Genomic DNA, 19,672 nt, shown 5'->3' on the forward strand with positions numbered 1-19,672 from the left:
ACGGCAGAACCCTGAACTGGTAATGCTGGTCTTGAATCGTGAATCTGAGATACTTCCTGTGGGAAGGATGCAGGGGGATATGAAAATATGCATCTTTCAGATCCAGCGTAGCCAGGAAGTCCCCCTGCTGAAGCAGGGGGAGCACTTGCTGTAACATGAGCATATGGAAGTGCTCCGAGAGAATGTACCAGTTTAGGGGCCTGAGGTCCAGGATGGGCCTGAGGGATCCGTCCTTTTTGGGGATCAGAAAATACAGGGAGTAAACCCCTGTTCCCCGTTCTTGCAATGGAACGAGCTCTATTGCCCCTTTTTGCAGCATGACTAGAACTTCCTGCTGCAACAAGGTCAAGTGCTCGCCGGACATAGGACGGCTCCTTGGGGGTATGTTTGGTGGAATGGAAGTAAGTTCCAGACAGTAACCGTACTGGATAAGAGACTTGACCCACCTGTCCGTGGTGATGGATTTCCACGCTGGCAGGAACTGCTGGAGTCTCCCCCCGACCGGTGTTGTATGGTCGGGGGGCAGTGACAAGACGTCACTGCTTGTTGGCGGTGGTGGACCTGGAGCTGTTGTTTCCACGTCCCCTGCCCTTGACGTTATTGCCTCTGTAGCCACCCCTACTGTTGTTGTTGTACGAGGTTTGGGTGTTACTTTTGTAATACTGTGTGGACTGCGATGCCTGACCCCTTGAGGTGCCCCTGGAATTGGAGCGGCGAAAGGAACCACTCCGAAACTGCTGATTTTGGAGGGCCCCCATAGACTTGGCAGTTTCCGTATCTTTTTTCATCTTTTCCAGTGTCGCATCCACCTCAGGGCCAAACAGGTGGTCAGGATTAACTGTTTGATTCAGTATTGTAGTTTGAATGTCGGGTTTGAACCCTGAAATTCTAAGCCAAGCATGCCGTCTAAGCAACACACTGGTGTTGATCGCCCTGGAGGCTGTATCTGCCACATCCAGTGCACATTTTATGGATGCATTCGTAATGAGCTTTCCTTCCTGAATCAGCATTTCTCCTGCCTCCTTGTACTGGTCAGGCAAGTGTTGCAGTAGTGATTCTAAGGTGTCATAATGAGCCCTATCATAGCGTGCAAGTAGGGCCTGTGTGTTAGAGATTCTCCAAATATTAGCTGCCTGTGCAGCAATTCGTTTGCCTGAGGCCTCAAAGATCTTGGACTCTTTGTCTGGGGGAGGAGCATCACCAGTGGTCTGCGAGTTCGCCCTCTTCCGAGCGTTGGAAACAACCAACGAGTCCAGTGGCAAGTGTCCCTTGATGTATGTTGGATCCGAGGGCGCTGCCTTATATTTCTTGTCAATGCGAGGGTTGACGACACGCGCCCGGGTGGGCTCCTTGAAGACCTCCGTTGCGTGTTTGAGCACCCCCTTAAGCATTGGCAGTGTTTTGACCGACTTTTCAGCCACTGAGAAAGTGTCAAATAAAAAGTCCACATCCACAGGGTCCGAGTGCAGCTCGACATCGTGGTTAGCCGCAGCTCTCTCGATCAGAGCGTTGAAGGCCGCCGAGTCCTCCGTCGGTGACGTTTTGGCCGCAAAAAGTTGCGTGTCCTGGCCCGACTGCGGGTCCTCCGGGTCGCCTCCGGCCGACCAAGGTTCGTGCTCCTCCTCCGGATCCGAGTACGCCGGATAGTTGTACTCGGCGTCTTCCTCGTCCGCATCGCCTGCGGCGGAATGCGTTGGCGAGTGTCCTAGGGCTTGTGGAGACATAGGTTCTACCAGAGCCGAAGATTCCGCAGAGTCCCTCTTATTTTTGAGAGGGATCCGAAAATGTTCCAACACCGGCTCCGTGGTGATTTTCCTCTTGAGGAGAGACAGTTTCCCGGTGTTGGCGTCGATGATGACCTCTCGACGTTCCTCTTCAGCAAGCGGCTGGAGCCGAAGCTTTGACACCACCAAGGCAGCTTTCGGTGTCAATACCTCCTTTGAGGGCCCGCCATGTTTCGGCGCGAAAGCCTTCGGCGTCGACTTGGGCGGCAGGGTAAAACGGATAGGCGTCTGCGCCTTCGCAGGCTTCGGCGTGAGCTTAGGCGCCACAGTGTCCTGATTGGGAACCACACTGTCCTTCCGTATCCGCTGCAGGGATTCCGCTACCTTCTTTGTTAAGGCCGGAGAGGGCTTGACCGGCTCGAGCGAACTTCCCGCGTCGAGAGTCGGATCGATGGCAGGCACCTTCTTCGGGGCCGACACCTCACGCGCCTTGTCCCCAAGGGCCCTGTGCGCGTCGTCGCCCTGACGCTTCTTTGGAGCCGTCTTCGGGTCCCCGACCCCTTTCGGCGCCGACGCAGCCGCGTCGGTCGACTTCGCCTTCGGCGCCGACCCCGAGGGCTTCGGGTCGGCCATCTTGGCGTGGCTCTTCAAGTCGGCCATCTTGAATTTTTGGGAAGTTGACGCCTCCAGAACCTTCTGCCCCAGCGCAACTTTCACTTTCGGTTTCGCATCCGAGGGTGCGTGACCAGACGGCTTCACTTTCGTTTTCTTCAACGGGAGTGGCGCCTCAGAAATGTCCGGGCCCGGAGGCGGGGACGTAGGACTTATAAGTAGATCTTGGGTAAGGCCCGAAGGCGATCCCTCGACCTGGGCCGTATGAAGGGGATCGACCCCTGAGTCTAGTTGGGGATGCTCCTCCTCCGAGCTATCCCCCACAGTGGCAATAGCCCGATCGTCGTCCCCTACCTCGTCGGCGACTTCGTCAAAGTCCTCATCACCCGCGTCGTAGGCATCTCCTTCGGACGCAGGACTAGATTCCGAACCTTGTACGTCGTCCTCGTCTCCAACAGATTCTTGGAATAGGTCGTCTGGTGGGGGCGCCGCGGTAGCCGAGAACTTAGCCTGGAGCCTATTGGCCCGACGAATCTTCAGAGTTTTCTTGCACCGGAATTTCGAACACGCCATGCAGCTGTCTTCGTTATGGTCCGGTGACAAGCATGTATTGCACACGGGGTGCACGTCGAGGTGTGAATATTTGGAGTTACACACCGGGCACTTCTTAAACGGTGTCCGCTCCATAGCAGAAGTGTAGTGTAGGCCCGTCCGCGCCGAAAGCACGCGGAAGGGTAGCAAGAGTTCGGAGCTGAGAGTCAGACAAGAAACCCGAACGCAACTATACCGACGCCCAGCCTAAAGACCTTTTGGTCTCGAGTAGAAAGTTGAACAACTATCGGTTCCGACAGAGGGAACCGAAACACATCCGAACCCAATGGCGGAAAAAAACAATCTGGGGATGGAGGCGATGCCCATGCGCACTGTAGTCCAGGGGAGGAGCCACCTATCTCGTGATACTTCGAACACTCTTCCAGGACAACAATGTGCAATCATCCGGACCCAACACTAGGCGGCGATCTATGCACAGATATGAATTCAGCAGCCCACATGCCTCGAACTTATTGTAGCGGCACAGCTAAATTATTATCCTGAAGACCAAGAAGTTATCACTTCAGGTGGTAGTGTATTAATAAAAGGACTGACCGAACTTGTAAAGTCACGCATCACATTTTCATACTATTTTTTTTTTTTAGATAATTGCTTCTTTTGTCATACAAACAAATATTTTTGTGTAATTTCTAATGCATATGCGGCAAACATTGAAGAAACAGCTTCCGTAAGCATAGTGGTAAACCTGGAGTCAAATAAGGCCCACCTGCCATTAGCAAGCTGTGGAAGACCTTCTGAGGCAAACATTTTCAGTTATTATTAACGGCATTCGGCTTATGGCCAAGGAACTTACCCCAGAACAAGAGGATCAGATTAGTGACAGCAGTAGAAAGGGCTCGACTGAGCCGACAGCTTAACCACAGCTCTGGGCGAGTGGACTCCAGGCATGCTACCTTGTCCAGAGAAGCGACTGGCTCCGAAAACGGATCATTGCCTCTCACCCTGGAAAAAAGGAGACCTCATATAGTATGCTATGTCAAGAGACATCTTATATTTATTAAAGGTACTGCCTGCAGGTCCACAATAGTCATTTTGATTGATCCTAAGCGTTCACACTCCCACCAACTAGACTCCATAGCAGTACAACAATGAACTTCTCAGACACCACACTATGTAATGGTTGGATCACAGTTCAGAAGGTCCTCCATGGTCCTTCTAAAACATCCAAATAGTGCAATAGCCGACAGCATTGTGCAACTTATGAGATGACTGCATAGTAGCCAGAAGACTGCAATTGTTTTTTAATAGTGTAGTGAATAAACCCAAATGTAACAATAGGTTACATCATACCCAACTTCACAGAAATCATGAGATTCAGCCCTTTTCTAATCTATGAATGCAGCATCTTTCCATGTCCTAGATTCGATACAAAAGTCAATCAACTAAAAAAAATAAAAAAATGTGGCAAAATCTTAAAGGAAAAAAATTACTTACCTCAGGTAACTATCTTTCTAGAGGACACTCCATCTACCTTCAGATTCCTCGCCTTTGAATAACTGAGACATGGAGTTGATCAAAAAATAATTAAGTATTACCTTTCTGGTACCAGTGGGAGGTGTCGAATTTGTTCCCACGTCAGATGTGGACTTGTGGTGAAATCATATATAGCAGAAAGACTTGTGTCCTAATGTCAGTCATGCTCTGTTTTGCGGTGACTTTCGAGGAGTATTAAAGAAGAAGAAAAACTGGTGTATTAGTAACTTTGCTTTTTTTTTAAATGAGAAAACTAGAAAGGCTTTCTATACAAGAGGGGATGGTAGGAGGGCCATTAGGAGTCTCTAGCTAAATCCACCAGAAAGATTGTTACTGAAGGTAAGTAACTTTTCCTTCCGATTGATTATTCTACCTGCAGATTCCTCACCTTTGATTAAGCAAGCAAGCAATAACTTGAAGGAGGTGGTTGTGGAGAAAAAACTGTTTAGATAAGAAAATCTTGAAGTAGAGCTGGCAAAGGGAGTGCCTCTGAATCCCAAAAATATTATTTCTCGACACATAGTCGTTCTGCATATGTCTGCTACAGGTAAAGCTGCTGTGGAAAGAACCCTTATTCCTTTAGGCAGACCTATTGTAACCAAGGTGTAACAGATTTTTATACTTTTTATACGTAGTATAATCTATCTGGAAATAATGTGTTTCTGAATTTGCTTTACTATTTTGGCAACCAGTGTAACCAATCAACAGCTGGTCTTTTTATCTGTATTTAGTATGCTTGATGTAAAAGTTCACTGCTCTTCTAAGGTATAACCTGTGCAGCCTTTCTTCATCCTTAGAAATAATGTGATTAAAAAGGTTGGTAGTGTGATAGATTGTCCCAGATGGAATGGGGACAACACATTAGGAAGAAAAAAAGTCTTAGTTTGCAGCACCAGTTTGCCTTGGAAGAAAGAGCTTGAAGTTGTTAACTGTTCAGCTGAAGTAATGGCTACCAAAAACTGTTTGGAGGGTTAGAAGCCTCAACTGACAAATGGGCAGGGACTCAAGAGTCCCCATGAGAAATGTCAGAACTAGGTTAAGATCATATTGTGGCACAATGAATGGTATTGATGGATACAGGTTTGTCAATCCTTACAGAAATTTCAATACCAGCAGAGATTTAAACAGAGAGGGTTGGTCAGGTATTTATTTAAGAGTTTTATATAGCGCTGGCTAGACCCGGAGGTATCAGAGCGCTTTACATGAGGTTCCACAAAAATTACAATTACAAGATTACATCAGGTCCAAATTACATCAATTGGTAGAAAAACAATTGCAAGAGCATAGAAGACGAGATAATTGAAGTGTAGAGGGGAAGTAGTGGGGGGTAAGGGAGGTGAGAAAGTGAACATAGGGGAAGAGACAAACAGTAGAGACGAAAGGAAGTCTGTCTAAAGACCAACTGGGTAGGTGATGACCAAGGAGGTTATCCACAGCCCATCTCCCCTATAGCTAAACCAGGTAGCTCCATTGGACATCAGACAGAATAGGTCAGTCTCACTACATTGAGAGAGGAGAGAAGGAGAGAAATAGAAAGAGGGAGGAAGCGAGCAGAGACGACAAGAGAGATGAAAGGAAGTCTGTCAAAAAACCGACTGGGTAAGTGACGTCCAGGGAGTGAATCCCCGGCCGGTCTCCCCTATAGCTAAACCAGGCAGCACCATCGGGCGTCGGACAAAATAGCTAGATCTCAAATGACGAGGGAAAAATTCACAGATAGAACGGGGGGACTAAAGGGCCAGGACAGGTGAGGGCAAAGGTCAGAAGCAGGAAAGTGGAGAAGAGTAGAGTGGGAGGAGTAGAGTAGAGTTATTGCGAAGTTCCTTTTTGGAATTTTTTTAAACATAGCCGCCAAACCGCTTTTGTGATCACCATTGCAGTGGCTCCTGCGTCATCTTGCAGTGTCGGGCGTTTGTCTGAAGGAATGAAAAAAAATCTGAGACTTTACCTGTCTGCTTGCTCATTGTCTTTTTTGACGGCATGGGGTGTGGACCAGGCTGGCCCCTGAGTAGTTGTCTGAGATGAGGCTGCTACACTCCCAGTTCTAGGTGACTGAGTGGGGAGATTAAGGCAAAGTGACAGAGAAAAAGTGAGAAGGCAAAAAAAATCTCAGTAGTTACCACACAGCCTTGTTAAGGACAGAGCAAATTATAGCACCTATTCCTAATTCAGTGCACCTCCCTGAATAGATCAATTTGATAGAAGGGTGACATGCCAAAAGGATCACATCCATCACTTCTGATGGGAGTTGAATGGCGCTTAGATTGCACTGCTCAATCTCCACGCATGAAAGTGTAAGCTCTGAAGATTTGAGTGCTGGATCTCATGACTTTGGCCTGGGCTTTCTGAACCTTCCTTAAACTTGAGAAATTAAGGGGTATTGGTGGAAATGCATAATGAAACGCATAATGAAGAAATTTCCACATCAACTGAAATGCATCTCCAAAGCTCCATGTAACAGATCCTGGAGGGCGCATAATTTCAGGCAATGAGCGTTGCTCTGAGTTGCGAATAAGTCATACTGAGGAAAGATCTGAAAAGATCTAAGACTGCCTGTGGGTGAAGGGACCAATCATGGTCGGCAAGCTGATGCCAACTTAGGCTGTTGGCTTTGTTCAAGGAGGCTGCCATGTGATTTTCTACTAGCCACTGGCCGTGTTGATGTGCCCAGGTCCAGAGCCTAAGGATTTCAGGAACTTTAGCCCATAACTCCCCCTCCCCCCACACACACTTTTTTGTTTAAGTATCAGACTGCGGTTGGATGTGGTGTCAGTTAAGATCTGCCCCGGCCGACCTAGAAAGGAATGGAGAAAAGCTTTTAGCACCAACCGGAAAGCCCTCAATTCCAGCAGACTGGGGAGCGGGGTAATCTCAAATCCTCTGAATTCCTCTCAACTCCAAATCATCCAGATACTACCAGGATCATTGGTGAATGGGGGCAGAAAGGTCTCTTTTGAACGCGGTTGTCTTCTTTTTCCCACCAGCTCAATTCCACTCCAGTGTCCCTAGAGATCACCGTACATTCGGTCTCCCAGAGCTGCGTCGCACATGTCAACTTACCCGCCCAACCCATATGGCGCCTGTGGCTCTCTGCCAGACCTTTATTGCCACCTGGGTGGCCGTCAGCAATCGTCAAACTGTTGTCCCCTGCATAGGAAGTAGAGACTGGAGCGGCTATTAAATTGGTTGCGTTCCAACCTAGAAGTGTAATGGTCCAGAGGTGCAAACGCCCAGTCATTCACCGCAACCAGATACACTGCCCAATAGTAAGCCCTAATGTGGGAGAAAGATACCCTCTTTGTAAGAGTTACGTTAAAGCATGGTGCAGGCTATTCTAGGGTGCTTACCACACCATAGCAGGGAACACAGATCACTCTACAGCTTGACAAACACAGACTCGCAGAGCGGGTAGTAAGTATTCTGCAAGGCATATAATAGTTTTGGGAGTGTAACAATTTTGAAAATGGAAGCTCTTCTCAGCAATGTGAGGGGAAGCGCACTCCACTGTTCCACGTCCTCCTGAAAAGCGTAAATCACTCTCTTAAGGTTTCTGGTAAAACATTGCTTCCGGTGCTGTGTGACAAGTACGTCTAGATATTGAAATCCTTTTGTCGCCACCTGAAGCACCAGAGGCAAAACTGTGGGCTCCAAAGGGGTTTAGAGATGGCAGAGCACAAACCTATTCCAATTAATATGGTAGCCCGAATGGGCCCAGCAAGACTTGAAGGTATTTAGGATCACAGGTATGGTAGCCTCCGGTTCAGTGACATACAGCAGAATGTCGTCGGCATGGAGAGATTTTTTTCGTTGTCCCTAGCCATCGCAGAGATCTTGTACCCCCGGATATCCAGGTGGGAACGGATCACCGCCGCCCGTGGTTCGATGTTGATAGTGAACAACAAGGGGGATGAGAGCATCCCCATCGGTGCCCAGTTCTATTAAAAACATAGAGGCGAGAACCCATTTCACTCCGACTCCGACTTCCGTGCTTGGCAGAAGAAGATCCATTGTCGAAAGTAGGGACCGAAACCAAACTTGCAAAGCACCTGGTGGAGAAAAGGCCAATGTATGGCATCAAATGCCTTTTCCACGTTCAATGCTAAGAAAATATGGGGGCTTCTCTCAAAGCCACCTTTGACATCCAGTTGTGGAGGCATCAAAGGTTAATTCTAGTAGACCTACCCAGCAATTAAGCCATACTGGTCTCTGTGAATGAGTGGGGTAATCACTGTCCAGCGTTGCGAGGCAAGAATGGTAGCCAGCACCTTCACCTATATATTTCACAGATGGGCCAGATGGAGCGGCAGTTTGTTTTGGGCTTGCCCTGTTTGTGATCACGAAAATGGTTGCACATTGTAGATCCTGTGGTAATGCTCCACTGTCTCTCACCTCCCTAAATAGGTTGAGCATTTGGGGGGCTGATAAACGTGAGCATTTTTTTTTCTCCGCTAAGAGGCCGTTTGGTCCCAGGGTTTATCCGGTTTTCATTTTTGCGATGGCAGCCCTGACTTCTTCCAGAACATTATCACCAAGTGCCTCCGATCCTCAGAGGACACCACAGGTAAGTCTAACCAAGCCAAATACTCAGCTATATTAGGGGCATCTGCCAATAGGTGGGCCTTATAGTAGCCAGCAAAGGCCTCCGCAATGGCAATATCAGTCAAGTGGTGGGAGAGGGGGGCACCACCTCGGTCTATAATGCTCTGAATCCAGTAAGATGCTGCATCCCGCATTCCAAACCAGGCAAGCAACTTGCCCCCATGGTCGCCTGCATCATAAAGACCATGCTGTGTGGTAAATAACGGACTGCCAATAATTGACTGTGGGCCTCTTCTGTGGCCAGATCTTGGTATTCTCGCCAGAGTTCCATGCATGTCTTTGTAGGGTTACAGATGCTCTGATAACTCTAGCTAAAGAGACAGCAGCATCAAGAACAGCATGCATCAAGGCCAGCTTTTATGTTGTGTATTGACGCATTTACCCATTGTTTACCACTTCTTAAAAATTGTCTTTGAGATGGCCCATTAGACTGAGGGAAGCTGATACTGCCATGTCCAGAGGGCATGCATATAATGGCTAAGGAGGCATGCAGCATTAAGGGATCTGAGGGCGAGACTTCCTGCAGAAAATTATTTCTTACCCACAGATTCAAGTGTTTTAGATTAAATATAAGATGTGTCTGGAATGCACTTGCGTTGAGTTTTGAAGTGGGGGGAACTCTTCACCACCAAACTCTCTGGTGATGGGTGTGCCGTTAACAACACTGGATCATCAGGCGCTGGTCTATATCGGCAAGCGGTAGTTCTTTGAAAGGCCAAGGACGTGGAAGTTTGAACCATGGCGGACCTGACTTCTAGTAGTGCTCTATGAACATGTTCAGTGATCTCCATGTTGTTGCATTGCAGATGACTAGGACGCAGCACGCTAACGCAATGGTCGCAGCCTTGGCTCTGGTGGAGTGAGCTCGGGGGCTGCTTTCTTGGCCACTGCGTAGCAGATCTTAACGAACAGGACAATTGATCGCGAGATGAGTCTCCTCTGTAATGCCTTCCCTTTGTTTGCTCCCACATAGCCCACGAAGAGTCAATCATCCATCCGGTAGTCTCTGGTGCTGTCAAGGTAGAACGACAATGCTCTTTTTGGATCCACATGGTGGAGTCTATCCTCTCTTTGGGGGGATGAAGTGGAAAAAAGAAAGTAGGCAGGGTGAAATTCGGACCTCCATTGAATAGAGTTCCAACCTTCGGAAGAAAGGAGGCATGTGCCTAAGGGACAAGTTTGTGCGGGTAGTCAGTAATGTAAGGAGTGTGTACTGAGAGTGGCTGGAACTCGCTGAATCTCCTCGCTGAGGTTATTACCACTAGGCATGCTGTTTTTAAGGTCAAATGCTTGAGAAGGTACCTGTGAAGAGGCTCGAAGGGTGTACACATGAGAAAAGTGAGAACCAAATTGAGGTCCTACTGAGGCATTATGAATGGTGTAGGGGGAAACATATGTTGCAGGACTTTAAGGAAGCTAGCCACTATGGGTGACTTAAAGAGAAAGGGTTGGTCCGGCAACTGCAAAAATGACGAGACGGTAGAAAGGGAACACTTAACTGTGCCCATGGCAGAGCCTTGCTGGCCCAAAGATAATGCAAACAATAGGACTTTAGACAGGATACATAAAGGAGGTCAATTTTGTGGAAGGGACACCATGACACAAACTTGTCCCAAGGGCAGGCATATATTGACTTGGAGGAGGGATGCCTGGATGATAGAATAATGTTACAGCCTTTGGGAGGAAGGTCAAAAGCTGTAAACTGTCGCCACTCCTTCTCCATGCATGAAGTGGAGAGTGTGCAGGTTCGGGTGGAGAATCCACACCTGTGTTCAGATAGGAGATCCTCTCGAAGAGGCAGCCAGCAGATCGAAGATCATGCTCAACAGCGCGTGATACCAGACTTTCCATGCCCAACCTGAAGCAAAAAGAATTACTTGGAACTGGTAGTTTCTGATCTTCTTGAGCGCTCCGGGAAGGAGGGTTATTGGCGGAAAGGCATACAGGAACCGAGTGCTCCACTCAAGACGAAAAGTGTCTTCAAGAGAGCCGCTTTGGAAACTCAAGCCCGCCAACCTGCTGACATTGCACATTTTGGGGGGTGGTGAACAGATCTAACCAAGGCTGTCCTCACTGTTGAAAGAGACCTTGCACCACCTCTGAATGGAGATATCATGCTCTGACATTCCAGCCATACCAGAAACGCAGGGCCCCCTCCCTGACAATGGGTCCACAGCCTTATCCCGCCTTATTTGTTGCAATGCCACATAGCGATAGTGTTGTCTGTGAACACCTGCACCAGCCTTCCTCTGATCAAAGGAAGAAAGGATTTCAGTGCCAAGCAAACAGCCATGAACTCCAATAGATTAATGTGGAGTTCTGCCAGAGACCAAAGGCCTCTGATCTCCACCTCTCCCATTGGGTCACCCCAGCCCAGAAGTGATGCATCTGTCATTTAAGTTAGCTCCGGTGGGGGAAGGAGAGGGGTCTGGCACTGATCCAGTTGCAGTTCATTACCCACTACTGCAGATCTTTGTCAGTTGCCACCGAGATCTGAACCATGTCTGAGAGATTTCCCTGATGCTGTTCCCACTGGCACTAAGATCCCACTGTAGAGCCTGCATAAGCCATAGGGCATGAGTAAGAAGCAGGATGCCGGAGGCCATGAGGACCCATCAGAGTGAGGCTCATCGAAATCCAGGATAGAAGCTGAAACATCGGAATTGTAGCCTGAATATCCTTGACTCGCTGCTTGGGGAGATGGGCCCAAAAAAGGCACTATGTCCAGAACAGGTCTGATGAAAAGGAGCGTCTCAGAGGAAGTCAGATGTGAATTCAGCATGTTGATAGTGAACCTCAGCGAATGCAGAAGGCTTGTCGTAGTTGGAGGGTCTGAGATGCCTGGGCCGAGCCCACCTTCAACAGCCAATCGAAGAGGTAGGGGAATACTGTAATCCCAGACCTCTGCAGTTGAGCTGCAACCCCTGCCATCACTTTCGTGAACACCTGAGGGGCACTGGTAAGGCAAACTGCAGGTAATGTCCGTGGGAAGGCAAGATGGGGGATGTACAAATGTGCATCTTGCATGTCCAACGCTACTATCTAGTCTCCCGGGTCGAGAGTAGACAGGATGTGGACAAGAGTGAGCATTATGAATTTCTCTTTTTACAAGAAGAGGTTGAGAAAGAACAGAACTAGGATAGGACGAAGTCATCAGTCCTTATTTGATACCCGAAAGTAGTGGGAATAACAACCAAATCCTACTTCTGATGTAGACATACATTCTATAGCTCCCTTGGCCAACAAAGCCTGCCCTTCTTTATGGAGTAAGGAGAAATGGTCCTCCGATCGTATGTGAGTGGCATGGGTGGTGGGATAGAAAAGTAGCCGCTTTGGACAACTGTGAGGACCCAGTGGTCTGATGTCACTGACCGCCAGTGGTGCAGGTGAATGGTGAAACCCCTCCCAATGGATGCTCATGACGGTCAGAAAGCTCACTTAGGAGGCTTGGAGGCCGTGGCTGCTGGGGCATCGAGGTCTGTGGGACCCACGCCGTCTGCCATGAAAAGGCTGGGAAGTCTGTTGGCTGTGATGACTTGGAGGGTAAGGGCGCAGTTGAAGACCCCTTCCCTGGCCACGTAAGGGACAGAAGGTGGATTGGAGTGGACGAGGGCCCATAGACAAACACAAGGACATGGCAGTAGCTCTGCTGTCCTTAAAGTGATCTAGCGCAGAATACCTCTTCCATGCAAAGAGGCAAGACCCATCAATGGGCATGTCCATGAGGAAAGCCTGGCCATCCCCTCAAAAAAAAATTCTCTGCCAGGCATGGTGCTGCAAGGCAATTGACTAGGGTCTCACTCTCCCCAACAAGCTAGTCGTGTCTAGCCCACACTTTATGGTGAACTTTGCTGCATTTCACCCGTTTGCAATAGTCTGGGTGAGTATGGCAACTGAAGGTCCAAGACCTCACCTGTCCGCCGCACAACCATTGCAAAAGAGGATCTCTCCTCCTTAGCCACGGTAAGAGGAGGGACCAGGACAGTATTGGGTGAGGTGTCTAGTCCACTGGCCTCCACCAGTTCCTCATAGCAGTTTCCTATTCCGGCTCTTCTTCAGGAAACTGGTAACCATAAGGGTCTACAGATCCTTCTCATTCATCTCCCTCTCCAGGCCTATCAAGTAAATAACGGTACAAAAGGGGGTGGTGATGGACGGAGCATCTGAATCAATTAAACACTCACACCAAAAGATCTGGGATTAATCCATCACCGTTCTTTAGACCACTCTGCCACCCCAGTTCAGACATGGCTATATGCAAATCAGTCTGACCCTGTGCCTCATGGGAACAGTCCAGCCCGAACTGCCAAGCCATGTCTTCCCTGGACCGGAAACAAGCTACCGAGGACCGGTTTCTGGCATTCCAGCCATCTTCAGCCCGGCTTGCTTGAATCCAGTGGCGAAGTGAGCAAGGGACTCCCGTCTGAGCATACCCTGCCACACTTATGGCGGCCAAAAGCGGTACAAAAGGGGGTAGTGATGGACGGAGCATCTGAATCAATCAAACACTCACACCCAGTCAAAAGATCTGGGTTTAATCCATCACTGTTCTTTAGCCCACTCTGCCACCCCTAGGATGCTTGTTTCCGGTCCAGGGTAGACATGGCTTGGCAGTTCGGGCTGGACTGTTCCCATGAGGCACAGGGTCAGACTGATTTGCATATAGCCATGTCCGAACTGGGGTGGCAGAGTGGGCTAAAGAACGGTGATGGATTAAAACCATCCAGCTCTGAACTGGGTGGTCCTTTGAGAATTTGGTGGATTCCGACCATATTGAGGAAAAACTTGATCTTGCTCAGTACCTTGTTCGACAACAGCTTTTATTACTCTTTGGAATAAACCACAAACAAAGTTTGGACCAACGTTCATTGATGGTCTTAAGGTGGCATCTTTTCTAAAGAGTTCACACAACGATGTGTCATGCCTCGAACCAAGACAGTTGTCGTGCAGGCGTGTGATGAACATCTTTGTCCATGACAGTGTCCGGGCTTAAAGTTCAAGTATTTTGGGGGTGACATGTCCCTACTATACTAAAATGTTGTCTTGACCTTGTGAGAAATCCCCTCACTAGGTGTTAGAGCAGAGCTCCCGATCACGTTGATAGACGCAGAAAATAAAAGATTTATGCTATGGCATTAGTTCTGAGGCTTCATGACTCCGATGAGGTCATCACGACTTCATGTATGAATGGAATTGACACCATCTACTGGTGCCACAGAGCTATTGCAAACGTTTTCCAAATTGAATCTTCCACTGGGAAAGTCAAAGCTGAAAAATTTGCAGGTAAAAGTATCCATCAGAACGGTCTCTTCACATGTAGTGCTACCCACTTGCTCTGAAGTGACAATGAACCAAAATGTCCTACAACTCCTATATTAATAAATCTTGTGCCCCTGTTTTGCTGCTGCCCCCTCTTTTAATGTCAATCTAGTGTGCCAACTGTATCTGGTAATGTAGCATGAGCTCTCTACAAATAGGTGACAAAGCCTGCTGAGATGTCATTAAAAAAAAAGGCAATGCCATCACAAATTCCAAACACTTACTCACCAGATCCCTAAATCACGGTTACTATTCATGACTCTCTGCAGTGCCAAATCGAACTTCTCTGGAGAGTGCCCACTGATATTCTATCAAAGAAAAGCAGAAAAAATATTATTATGTCATGTCTGTGAGCAAGACAGACTTGCATATTTAACAGATGGTTTGTAGAGCCCTTAACATGCAATCTTACAGTTACATCTGTGTTATCTAGGTACTGCCAAAGGCCGGTGTTGACAATTAGGGTCGAAGCTTCATGATGCACACCTATCTTGCTGATCATTTTAGCATAGAGATGCACCAACGAGTTCAGCAACTTTCAGGGTAAAATGTGTTTAGGTGAAAAACTGTACAGGGTTTGAGGTAAGCAGGCATACTGGATGCAGCGTATGAAGAGTGGTGAATAGAAAGAGGTGCATTGTAAATATGTGATTCTACTGTAGTATACTAGTCACTGAAGAACTGTCTGAACTCTAAAAGATGAATATATTCAGGGTCACTCTTTACAATTATAAATTTGTCGCATTTGCCACATATTCCATCACCTGTTTGCTGCATAAGTTGCAGATTTGACTAAAAACCTGTTTCAGATGGATACTTTAAAAAAAACATTTTTTTAGGTTTTATTACACAACAACTTCAAAAGCATACAGTTGTGCAGAGCAGCCCGCCTGAAGATTTTTTATTTTTTTTGCGGCAGCGCCCCCCTCCTAGTTAATACACAGCCATAATGCCAACAACTCAGCATGGAGCAGGCGGCGCTTTGTGCACAGATCATAAACATTAACACCAAATAGAAGGAGTCCTTTCGAATAGTGCTGCGCGAGTCTCAGCGGTGTTCCTGCTGCTTTCTATCCGGCGATATCCCAGTACATCAGTGGTCTACCCCCCACTGTATCGACCTCAATCGTCAAGGCCCCCGGCCCCGGCCACTCTCTCCATCTGCATCTATTCCATGTGTTCCCCTACTCTGAGTGGACACTTTAGATGTAGAGCCAACCCCAAGTCCCTCTCTCCGTTCCAGTTATATCCATCTAGTCGTGCTCATTCATTGTGCGGTACAGTATGTTGTATTGCTTCCTCCCGAGGGGGTTCAGCTCCATCGGAAGTGCTTCCCCATTCCCACTGGGCAATTGTGTCAGAAATAGCCCCCAGAAATGTTTAGGTCTGCTGCGTGGTGGGAGCAGTTCGTTGTAGTTTCCAGACTGCGTGCAGCAGTACAGCACATCATGTGTCAAAGCGCCTCACCGTAGGCGTCGGCCCCCTCATCCAGCACAAGGCCACCACCCGTTTAGCTATTAGCATGCCCATATCCACCAATCTGGGCTTTGCCTTAGGCAGCCTTTTGGAGTATCCCAGGAGTGCAATCACTGGATCTGGGTCCAGCGATATTTCTGCTATTCTACTCAATTCACTGAAGATCTCTACCCAGTACGCATGTATTCTCGGGCATAGCCATGCCAAATGCAAAAAATCTGCTATCGGCGCATGGCATCTCTCACACATCCCTTCCTCCCGCAGCCCGTATCGGCACAAACGTTCTGGTATATAGTATACCCTATTGATGTATTTAAAGTGTATAAGCCGGTGCCTACCATGTAGCGAGATTCTCCTTATATTTGTACAGCAGTATCGCCACATGTCATCATCTGTCTGCATTTGTAAGTCCAGTTGCCATGCCAGCCTTGCAGCCGTAAACCTGGACTCCCTGTGAGACATTGCTATTTTATAGATATTTGTAACTATCTTGCGTGGAGATTCAGCCTTAATCACATAGGTGAGTTCAGGGACCTCCTGTGGCGCATCTAGGTCCGCTCCTAACTGTTCCTGTAGGGCCCTACGGACCCTGTAAAATTGGAAGCGTTGCAGTGCTGTGCCTACTCCCGCAGTCTCAGATGCCTGTTCCAAGGTCTTCATCTTCCCATGCAGAAACAAGTCCCCTACCGTTAGTACTTTCAGTTGGTGCAATGCTCTTATCACCCCCACGTCCCTGCAGGGAGCTAACCAAAGGGCCCACTCAAGCGGCATATTAGGTGAGTACAAAAGCACTCTCCCCTGCTGCTGCAGCAAACAGTGCCATGCATGACTGGTAGCAGTTATCGAATCTAGTATTCCTGTTTAGCGGTCAACCGGCTGGAGTATCTTGGCCGGTAAGGGGAGAGGGTCCGCAAATAGGTTTTCCATCCGGACATAAGGAATATTCGAGTCACCATGCATCCAGGTATACATGTGGGCTCCCTGTGCAGCCCTGTAGTACAATTCGAAGTCAGGGGCTCCCAGGCCTCCCATTCTATATGGCAGCGTAAGGACCTGCCATCGTACCCGGGCCTGTTTGCCCGACCATGCAAGTTTAATCATGGTTTGTTTCAGTCTCTGAAAGAAGACCCGCCGAAGCACCATTGGGATGTTTGTGAACAGAAACAACAGCCTAGGTAACACCACCATCTTCATAATGGAGATGCGCCCCATGAGTGGGACTCGGCACCAGGCCTCTAAATCGTCCTCCAATTTGCTGATGGCAACCCCATAATTTTCTCGAAATACTATCTCAGAATCCGTATACAGTTGGATCCCCAAGTACCTGACGGAATCTGCAGTCCACTGCAGTGGAAACTCCATCTCGAATTCCTTCGTGGATGGGTGAGAGGGAGAGCTAAAGACTTCGTCCAATTTACCTTCAGACCAGAGAGCACGCCAAAGTGCACCACCTCTCTAAGCACCGCCAACAAGTTGTTCTCGGGGTCGCGAACGTATAGCAGTGTATCGTCCGCATAAGTGGAGACTACGATCCTGTATGTCGGGAAGCCAATGCCCTCGTTTCCATGGTATTCTCTGAGCGCGCACGCCAACGGTTCCGCGACTAGGGCATACAGCAAGGGGATAGCGGGCAGCCCTGTCTGGTCCCCCTGGAGAAGGTAAGGGAGTCCATGACTAAATTGCCCAAACGGATCCTCACCCTGGGGTTAGTGTATAGTGTACCAATCATATGTAGGAACACCTGCCCTAGTCCCATTCTCCGCAAAACGCGGCTCATTAAGGGCCACTCCACGGAGTCAAAAGCCTTCTCCATGTCTAAAAATACCGCCACTGCCTTCGTACCTTGATTAACATGCTGCATTGTTTCAAAGACAGTTTGAATGTTATATGTCAGATTTCTGCTCGGAATAAACCCCGCCTGTTCCGGAGCCACCAGATGCGGAGCCAGGAGCGGCAGGCGATTGGCTAACATTTTTGCATATATCTTGGCGTCAACATTTAAGAGGGAAAGCGGACAATAACTACTGCACTCCTCCAGCGATTTTCCTGGCTTGGAGATCGCCACCAAATTGGTCTCCCTCATCAACGGCGGCATACTACCCGCTTCGCACAGATCATCAAAGAGTGTTGCCAGGTGTGGGAGCAGGAGATCAATAAAGGATTTATAATACCCCACCGTGAGGCCATCAGTTCTCGGGGCACTCCCGGTCTTCATACCTGCTAGGGCGTCCACAATCTCGCCCCTCTCAATGGGGAGTGTTAGAAATTCCCTCTGAGCGTTCGTAAGGTACGGAAGATCAATGTGCTCCAGATAATCTAGGATTTCCCTATCCAGGTCTCCTATTCTTGTTGTGTATAAGTCTGCGTAATATTGTATCGAAACCGAGCCGCAATATCTGTTTCATCAGTTAAGGGCTCTCCATCCGCCGACCTTATTGTCGTGATTTGCGACTTCCCCCGCTCCGCACTTAGCACCCTAGCAAATACCCATCCCGGCCTGTCTCCTCCTCCTTCCCCATGTGCTTGACCTCCCTGTCTGCCTCCTCATGATATTCACTTAACAGTTCCTTCATCTCCTCCTCAAGGCCTTTATTATTGTATGACACCAAGCGTTCCTCTAACTGCCCCAGTTTCAATTCCAAGTCCCGTAGCCTCTGCCTTATGGTTGGGAGGACCCCTGAGTGTTTAGTCATCACTATGCCTCTAACATAAACCTTAAAAGCCTCCCATATTGTCTGAAAACTATTCACTGTTCGTATATTTGCCTTAAAATATATTTCAATCGCCTCCGCAAGCTCCCCCTTGAAGAGTGGATCCAGCAGTGAGTAGGGCGGGAAGCGCCATGTAAATGGTGGTATAACTTTCTTAGGGGCGGTCAGCACTAATAGCAACGGTGAATGGTCAGAGTGTACGCGGCAGGACCTGACAGTTCTGGATTTGGCCTAACAGTGACGTGGAGGCCAGCCAGTAATCTATGCATGTATGCAGATTGTGAAAGGCTGAGTAGTGCGTGTAGTCCCCCTGTCCCAGATTGCACGTCCGCCGTACGTCATCGAGGCCCAGACTAAGCATCACGCTGTTCAGTGCGAGTGCAGCCACAGCAGGTCTCCGGGGAGGACCTGCTGACCGGTCTAGGTCTGGATCTCTTACCAAGTTGAAGTCCCTGCCCCATAAAAACTGTGCATTGTGAAAACCACGTTTAGCCGTAGCCAGCGATGTGTAGAACTCTGGGCAGTTGTAGTTAGGTCCATGCACGTTTACTATCACCAAATCAGTACCCCACCCTCTACATCGGGATATAACAAAACGACCCTCCATGCCAGCCCTCAACAACTCCAACGTGTATTCGGACTTGGGGTTCACCCACGTCAGTACGCCTCTACCGTGTGTGGGGAATCTGCTACTGTTATGTTGTCAACAAGACCTCTGCAACGCGGCATCGTGCTTGTCAGTGGTAGGTGGGTCTCTTGCAGTAGGGCAATGTTAATATTGTGACGGTGCAGGTAGCTCAGAACCCTACGTACCTTCCGATGGTCATTAAGACACCTGACATTCCAAGACAACGCTCTTACATTGTGGGCCCGACCAGGGCTATCAGCCGTATACTGTCCCGCCATCGGTGTGATCGCTGTGTCTGGCGTCCCCCAATCTATTATGTGTACGTGCACCGTACTCTGCACGCCTTAACAAAAAAAGAACTCTAAAACATACAATACTCATCGCAATCAACCCCTCCCACAGCTGACCGCCCCCACCATGGCCACGCAGTACCCCAGGTCCCACCCTACCTGCCCATTATAACTCCCCGTAAACAAACCCCAAAAAAAACAAGTACTGTGGTGCTCAGCACGTGTGGG

General features: G+C 48.6%; 1 protein-coding gene across 1 annotated transcript in view; it reads right to left on the reverse strand.

The window, feature by feature from the left end:
- Nucleotides 1-19,672, reverse strand: part of LEMD2 (LEM domain nuclear envelope protein 2) — a 267,597-nt gene that overhangs the window by 103,571 nt on the left and 144,354 nt on the right. The window contains exons 5-6 of the mRNA XM_086923192.1: nucleotides 14,568-14,647; nucleotides 3,742-3,890 (exon numbers count right to left, since the gene is read on the reverse strand). Of these exons, the coding sequence (XP_086779318.1) occupies nucleotides 3,742-3,890; nucleotides 14,568-14,647 (229 nt within the window). The remainder of the gene's footprint in view (nucleotides 1-3,741; nucleotides 3,891-14,567; nucleotides 14,648-19,672) is intronic.

The sequence above is a fragment of the Lissotriton vulgaris genome, chromosome 5, assembly GCF_964263255.1.
Source record: "Lissotriton vulgaris chromosome 5, aLisVul1.2, whole genome shotgun sequence".
NCBI lineage: Eukaryota > Metazoa > Chordata > Amphibia > Caudata > Salamandridae > Lissotriton > Lissotriton vulgaris.